At 46.6% G+C, this 8,221-nt stretch overlaps 1 protein-coding gene across 1 annotated transcript; it reads left to right on the plus strand.

Moving 5' to 3' along the window:
* The first annotated feature begins 2,640 nt into the window (after positions 1 to 2,640).
* On the plus strand, positions 2,641 to 6,771 carry LOC119106963 (tubulin polymerization-promoting protein family member 2-like). The gene is made up of 2 exons (XM_037230307.1): positions 2,641 to 2,759; positions 6,275 to 6,771. Exons 1-2 carry the CDS (start codon positions 2,694 to 2,696, stop codon positions 6,455 to 6,457), a joined length of 249 nt encoding a protein of 82 aa, XP_037086202.1. The 5' UTR covers positions 2,641 to 2,693; the 3' UTR covers positions 6,458 to 6,771.
* The last annotated feature ends 1,450 nt before the right edge of the window (positions 6,772 to 8,221 follow it).

The following is an 8,221-nucleotide window of genomic DNA, read 5'->3' on the forward strand; positions in this document are numbered from 1 at the left end:
TGCATATCCGCAGCATTTGAGCTAGTCAAGCTTTGGTGCTAAAATATAGAAAATTCGATGTGCATTGTAAGGTCGCTGACCTATGGCGGATCAAAGCCAGGCCATGGCTGTTAGCGAAGGTAACTTCTGAGAATCGTGCAAGCTGATACGACATCGCAGTTTACACGAAGTCGTATATCTTTGAGACGATTTCTTTAACAACTCGACAATCTAATATATGATTAGGACGAACTCCATTGACCTTAGACATATAAAGTAAGGGTCAAGGTAAAATCAAAATTGCTTTTGTACTAAAGACCTTACCTTGACGAGTAGTTTCTTTTGCTAGTTTCGGATTTTCGGAACCCAGATAGGTCAGTAAATGCGTTATTGAACTTCAGTTACTGACCTTCATTGACTCGACCAGCCTTTTGTTTTTAGGAGCATGCCGGATTTAGGAGAATTAGCGCCCACTGAAATTCAAAAAAACAAAACAATGCCGCAGGTTTTCCCTCACCGTTACCTTCTCAATATTAAATAGGACCACTTGCCTTAAATGAACGCCAGTAATCTTGTGCTTAAAAGAGATGTCCGGGTTACAGGTAGCTGCATAAGTATTTCTGAGGAAACTTCGGACATCAATCTAGATTTTGACCTTGTTTAACCCAAAGTCATGACAAAGGGACCTCAATAGTGGATGCAAGTGATTTCACACAGGCCTATCTATCCTGTGAATTGGTGTCCTGATCTCAGGGCGGTGTCAAATCGACCCTTAACCCGAGCGCGTCGTATTCAACCGGCCACCCAAGCGCGTGTTACGTTGTCGATCTCTGACCGAGATATTGAACGTGTTATGCACAATCATCGTCCTTTTTAAGCGTTTTGGGAAAAATTTGGCCTAACGACTTGGCTTGGCTCAGGATGTTGCGGGCATGCATCATTGTTCAAGTTTTCACCGCGTGGCCGGACTTCGCTTGTAATATAGTGAATTAAATGAAAATACAGCCAAAAAAGCATTACGTGATGTACATTTTGTCATGAAAAGTCGATAGGAATTTCTGACGCCTACGCAGTAAGTTATACGTAAATTGAGGCTATTAAATACGATAAAATGTGCCGCGAAGCACAAAGCCTTACCATAATCCAAGGTATATAAACACTTTGAGAGATGGTGAATGGGGCTCCCAACTTTGGTTAGGCAGTGCCAAAAATTCCGAACTGCACTAACTTTTATCTGGGACAGTTGGTATTCTTAAAAGCTGCCGCACGTTGCAGCCAAATGCATACTCATAGCGATGTGTTATGGAGCATACTGCTTAGCATACTCATACCTAAGATAGTTGTTCTGCATTTATTTGATCCAGTACAAGAACGCGGAACCAGGGGCGGGGGCAGTGTGAGCAGCCCCCCCCCCCCCAACTTGGAAAGCCTGTGGATTTTATTTTTATTATTATTTTAGTATGCTAAGGGCCCATTCTGAACTGTAAAGGGTTATGTAAGCCTGTAAAAGTACACTCTGACCTGTCAAGGCTTCATTCTGGCCTGTGACGGGTCCGTTCTGATCAAAAGAGCGAAATCTAGTCTATAGGGGCCCATTCTGACCCATAGGAGGCCTCTTGTCTCTAGAGAATCCATGCCGTCCTGAAGAGGCTCATTCTGATCTGCAGATGGCCGTTATTGATTGTGGAGGGTCCATTCTGACCTGTAGAAGACCCATTCTGATCAAGAGAGTTCACTCTGACCTGTAAAAGCTTCGTTATAACCTGAAGGGGGCCCGTTACAACCATTCTGGCTGGGAGAGGGGTTCATCCAGGCCCGCGAAGCGCCTGTTCTAGCCTTAAATAGCCCATTTGGGCCTAACGAGGGCCCATTGTGTCCCGTAAAGGTCCCATTCTGACCTATGGTGCGTAGAAGGCCCGGCTAACCTGTAAAAGGCCCATTATTAACTGTGAAAGTCCTATTCTGCCATGTAGATGGCTCATTGTGAACTGAAGTGTTTCCATTTTAGACTGCAAAGGTCCCAGGCTCCCATTTTAAACTTCGAAATATTTTGTAGCGCCTCCCCCTCGACTCGCGCTATAGTTCCCCCGCCCCTGGCCCAGTATTCCCTCTTTGGTCACGCAGTGAGAGGACTCAGAGGAGCTTTGGGTTGGGAGGGTTCAAGTTAGCACCGGGGGTAGGTTGATGCCCAGCTAAAAGTATCTCAGATGACGCCCCTGTTTGTAACTCCCCTCCCCCTGAATGTGTTGTGCTGGAATACCTGTTCCTGATTTAGAGGAAAGTTAAATGTCACACAGCCTATACTCTTTGCACATTATTGCATAACCACGACTACTCTTCTGCTGCAAAAAGACGTTCGTTAAATCGCGCAAAATGGAAATGGAAAATTGGCCGTTTTGCCCTATCAACGTGGGCTAACCCCGTTGAGAGAAGCGCATTTACAGGACGTCAGGTTATTGGGACCTTCGACCCCCCCCCCCACCACCCCCACCACCGACCCTTACAGTCGTTTACACAAATGGATGCATCTGTCCCGAGTTTAGTATTCACTCAATGATTTATCAAACCACCCCAACTTGGGAAGGGTACGGGTCACCCATCACATTATCCCGCATCTTACTTCGCAGCATAACCAGCTCACTTTTTGCAGACAGAAGAAAATTAGTTTCGGTGACTTTAATAAATTTTTGGAAGACATAACATCAACCAAGAAGATGGATTTGGATGCTTTCAAGACGAAGTTGACGAATTGTGGCGATCCCGGAACCAAGGGCGCAACGGTAAGAATTATAACGGATTTGACGAACGAAAAATATTCCAGCAGGTTCAATTACACCTGGACTACGTGGGCATAATTTTGTGGTGTGACATCGCATTTTTCACTCCGAGGTTCACTCACTCCATTTTTCACATCTGGAAGTTTTTGTGCTGGTACGTGGTCTGGGAACATGAAAGTAATAATAATGAGACGAAGAACCAAATATGCGCAGATCAATGCCTCGCTCCGAACGCCACCTCGTATTCCCAGCTAGGAGCTGGAATACCTGCTGAGGGCGGAGGCTGCGACAGGCCCCGGGTGCAAAGGATTCATCCACTGCGCCGGACGCTTACGTGACGTCGGTGCTTCCAACCTGGGTCACGCGTGCGCTGAACCTAGGCCATGCTAAATCGCACTGAATTTTTCAAACTATTTTGCTTGGAAAAAAATATTTTGGGGTATTTTTGCACCAGATTTCCTTGCCAACATTACCATTCCTCGAAACTTTGATTCTCTGCGCTGAAATTGGTGGAAACCGCACGCTAAACTCGAAGTTTTCGGATTCATGGCATGCATGCCTAGAAATTATTACAGAGATCCCGGTGCTACGCCGGCCATTTCGACGCAACGTGCTGTTTATTGCAGGCTGGTCGCTGGTACCGTTGATTAAAGGAGGCTCTGTCCGCCCAGCCTTCCTAGCAGGTCTGGCAGCCTGTTTGGCGGAGGAGCTTACATCGTTTTGCCCGAAGAATCTAAGTTTCCCAAAACTGGATTTTTACGAGATTGGTGTAACTGTGTCTTGCTATGGAAAAGCGCGGGGGGGCAGTTTAAGAAAACTTGATTAAAATTAGTGGAACAGTTCACAGCCGCAGCCTACACCTGGGTTTCAACTGCAAACTGTGCCATTTTGCCTTTTCTTTTAAATGCTAGGTAGGACGTAACCAAACAAACGTACCGCCAGGACATTGGCGGATATAGCCATCCAGTTCGGGGAAAATGGCAAACCGGTCCGGCAAATAACAAACAATTGTGCATGTATATTTCGACTTTACCCCTAGTGTTTGGGTTAAATCTATTCGTGTCATATGAGAAGATATTCGAGGAAATTATAGCATTGACAATGTGGGGTCTGAGCCACGGTTTCCGTATTAGTTGAGCTGCCAGGCTTTTACTTCATATATGAGACCCTGCAACGTCGATCACCGCGCGACCTTTTGTCACGGAAATATGTTCCATGTAACCAGGAAATGTAAATAAGTTTAGTTGCCACTTGTGCAGCTTTGAGCGTTTTTCAGCATTCAAGATGGTGGCCACCGCCATCTTGAATGTTGGTCCGGTTCAAGTTCTTTTTTCTCGACGTTTTTAAAGGTCGTGTGACACCGCTCTTGAGGGGTTTTCTGGGACAGGGTGCCCATTCCCGCAGTTTTCATGCACCGGGTCAAAACGTAAGGTCACATCGAGTGTGAAAAGTCAAAGATGATCACAAAGTACTAAAATCACCTTAAGTGATCTATATATGTCTTTCGTTCTCTTCCTCATACTCATTGTAAGGATATCACTCGCAGAAACTGCATGCATTATATACGACAAGGTAAAGCCTTGCATGAAGATGTGCTACATACACGACGTATGCATCGAATGATACGCTTTTCACTTGAGTGGGTACGTATAGTCGAGTCGCCATCCTTATGCTTCCTATATTCTCCCCGTCATGTCAACTACCGAGAACTTTTGAGGGAAATCTTCTATGTAACTAGTTTTATGCACCTAGGAGAGCCCAATTAGCTTGGGTGCTACTTGCGCACCTTTGTGCATTATTCAGAATTCAAGATCGTGGCCACCGCCATCTTAGATGTGGGTCAGGTTTCAACATTCTAACTCGCCGGCTTGGAGGGTCGTGCGGTACTGTGCTTTTAGGGATTTCGATGTCAGGGAGCTCATTTCTTCAATTAATTTTTATGTTTGGGATCAAAGTCAAGGTCATATCGAAAGTAATAGGTCAAACTTGATTATGCATCACCAAAGAATTATAGAAATTATACCACTCTATGATCGATATGTGCCGTGTATTGTCTTCGGATACTCATTGTACGGATACAACAACAACCGCTGCGTGTATCATATGCACGTCTCATGCAGTATAGAAAACATATCAAGGCAAAGCCGTGTACTATCGGATGCATTATGCTGTCCATTTAGAAACTCGGTCGCTGCAGAGCGATTCACGATAATTGGGGGTGGGGGTGCCAGGGGGTGCTGTCATAGCTCAAAATTCATGCTACTGTAGCTATATATGGAGGAGAAGAAACAATGAAGTATGAAAGTCTCCGCGGGCCTCATGCCGCGATTCCCCAGAAGTTGTTTGAAGTTCCATCACAGTGACTGATTTGGAACGAGACAGTCTGTTGTTTGGGAAACAGTGTATGCTGAAAGACTAGACCCACGCAGCTCAGGTACAGGTCAAACATTGTAAAACCGTGAATAGGCGTAGCGAAATATCGTTTAAGTAACAGCTGCAGAACACTGGGCAAGAGTTGCAGGCGGGGTGATTACACTCATTGGGGTGTTTGGTCAGCATCCGGCTGGTGCTTGATGCCATGTCCCTTGTTACAATCGGCTCTGTGCAGATCCCGTGCACTGCCCCTCCACCAAGACGCCTGCCCGCGTCCTCTGGGTCGAGTGCTCTCGGGGCTGACCCCAGGTAATCACTCAAACTCTTAGCATGGCTTGTTGCCATTCAATAGAAGATGTTTTGGAGCGCGGCGATGATGAGCGGTGTTGCCCTTATGGCGTTGATCCAGGCCTTACTGCTTGCCCTGCTGTTCATGCCGCCACCAAACGCTGCGCTCATAGTTACGCCACGACGGATCCCCTCAGCAGTGTTCCTAAACAATCATGTACAAATAAGCTTAAAGGAGAACGTTATGAGATCCTGAATCGTTTCCGTTCTACCGAAGGGTCTTATAGATCTTGTTTGTTGAATATTTTCAAAAAGGCCTTTTCAGATCTTGGGCTACCAATACTTGCTTGCTGGCGTGCTTAACCAGTACCTCCTGGTGCATCACTGCACTGTAACTCCTGGTAAAGTACGGGACTGACCTAGATTTTCCACGGCTAGCTCAGTCCCAGTCCCAACAACCAAAAATGCGTGCCGCCACCCTCGCCCAGTATCGGTAACATTACAGCCAGTCTTTTGCTGTACGGGCCACATATGATGAATGACGGAGCCAATATTTCGCTCAGGAGAGGGTCAATTTGGGTGCAGGGCGCCCTTTAAGTCGAGAGCCCCTCTTTGTTTCTAGAGGGTCCTGCTTGTTAAAAATTCGTAGAGGCTTTTTAGACTCAGGATAATATTTTGATACATTTGGGACCTGTTTTGGAAAACCTTCGGGCGTTTTATGTTGCAAAAAGCTCCAAGACGTTCAGTTTCAGGAGAAACTTAGCATAATCAAACGGGCCTGGAGAAACTTAACATAATCAAACATTTCGTAAGCCGTGGGAACACGATTCTGTACCGTCGTTCCACTGTATCCACAGAAAGCGGTCAAGACGGGTGCCGTGGACCGTCTCACAGACACCAGCAAGTACACTGGCAGCCACAAGGAGCGCTTCGACGAGTCGGGCAAGGGCAAGGGCATCGCCGGAAGAGAAGAGCAGACCAGCAACGACGGCTACGTGTCAGGCTACAAGGAGAAAGACACCTACGACAAAACCCACTAGGTGGCAGCACTATCGCCCGACAGGCGGCGCTCGGTGGTCAGTGTACGCCACATTCACGATTCAAGCTGGGGTACGCCGATCTCGGAGGACTCTTGAGGTATTGTGACAATTGACGAGCGTATTTTAAACGTTGTGAACGCATGATGTTGAGCACCACTGGCTCGCTGCCGTCCGTACAACTTAAGTGATCGCGACGTCTGGAAAACATAACGAAATGCTCCTATCCATGGCGCACGTCGTTCTTTCGACATTGTGATATTTTATCCAGCCGTAAATCATCGCAAATATTGCTGCGTATTTAGTGCAGAACACAACGATCCACACGACAGCGGAATAAAAGTCCACTAAAAATTTGTTTCGTTTGGTTTTGCGTTGGAGCCGCGGACAGCTAAACCAGGGCGATTCGCTAACATTCCTGATGCCCACCAGTGATTATTGGTGTGAATTCGCACGGTACATACAGGGTTGCAGCGGATCCAGCTATGCAATGAGACCGTGCCTGCTAGAACGGTACTGGCCGTAGCGTGGGGCAACTTTTGCTGACTAGGCTATCTTCCGCCAATATGGAAATATGATAACATACGGGATTTTAGGTTTTACTGAGGGAATCCTCAAAGTTGTTTAACTAAAATATGGAATGCGTGCGTCTAGATTCAGGTAGTTGAGAGACCTGCGCGTTTCCTGGATTCCTGCATGACCATGTGTTAACAATGTCGGATGTCTTTGTGATTCTTCACACACCGGCCTGTTGCTCTGCGTGGTGTCAACACAATGCGCTCCAGATCAGAAAAAATCACCGAACTCTTTCCAAAGATCCTGCTCTCATAGTGAGGCGGGTGACCAGGGTGGCATGGTGACCGGGGCGGGTGTTCCGATATGTAACGAGCAAACGGGTGTTGCAATATGTAACGGGCCGACGGGTGTTGCAATATGTAACGAGCAAACGGGTGTTGCAATATGTAACGAGCAAACGGGTGTTGCAGTATTTAACGTGCAACGGGTGTTGCAATATGTAACGGGCGGACGGGTGTTGCAATATGTAACGAGCAAACGGGTGTTGCAATATGTAACGGGCGGACGGGTGTTGCAATATCTAACGAGCAAACGCGTGTTGCAATATTTAACGAGTAAACGGGTGTTGCAATATGTAACGGGCGGACGGGTGTTCCGATATGTAACGAGCAGACGGGTGTTGCAATATCTAACGAGCAAACGCGTGTTGTAATATTTAACGAGCAAACGGGTGTTGCGATATGTAACGAGCGGACAGGTGTTGCATTATTTAACGAGCAAACTGGTGTTGCAATATTTAACGAGTAAACAGGTGTTGCAATATTTAACGAGCAAACGGGTGTTGCGATATGTAGCGAGCAGACGGGTGTTGCAATATTAACGAGCAAACGGTTGTTGCAATATCTAAAGAGCAAACGGGTATTGCAATATTTAAAGAGCAAACGGGTATTGCAATATTTACGAGCGGACGAGTGTTACGCTATGCAACAAACGGACGAGTGTTGCGATCTGTAACGAGCAGACCGGTGTTGCATTATTTAACGTGCAAACGGGTGTTGCAATATTTAACGAGCAAACGGGTGTTGCAATATTTTAAGAGCAGACGGGTGTTGCGGTATGTAACGAACGGACGGGTGTGGGATATGTAATGAGCGGACGGGTGTTGCAGTATTTAACGAGCAAACGGGTGTTACAATATTTAACGAGCAAACGGGTGTTGCAATATTTTAAGAGCAGACGGGTGTTGCGGTA

The sequence above is a fragment of the Pollicipes pollicipes genome, unplaced genomic scaffold (genome assembly GCF_011947565.3).
Source record: "Pollicipes pollicipes isolate AB1234 unplaced genomic scaffold, Ppol_2.1 Scaffold_648;HRSCAF=739_pilon_pilon_pilon, whole genome shotgun sequence".
Classification (NCBI taxonomy): Eukaryota; Metazoa; Arthropoda; class Thecostraca; order Pollicipedomorpha; family Pollicipedidae; genus Pollicipes; species Pollicipes pollicipes.

What these genes read in the sequence shown, in the direction of transcription:
- LOC119106963 (XM_037230307.1), top strand. Translation starts at nt 2,694, where the DNA reads ATGGATTTGGATGCTTTCAAGACGAAGTTGACGAATTGTGGCGATCCC. An exon ending in CCGGAACCAAGGGCGCAACG is followed by an intron (nt 2,760 to 6,274) that starts GTAAGAATTATA and finishes CTGTATCCACAG; the next exon opens with AAAGCGGTCAAGACGGGTGC.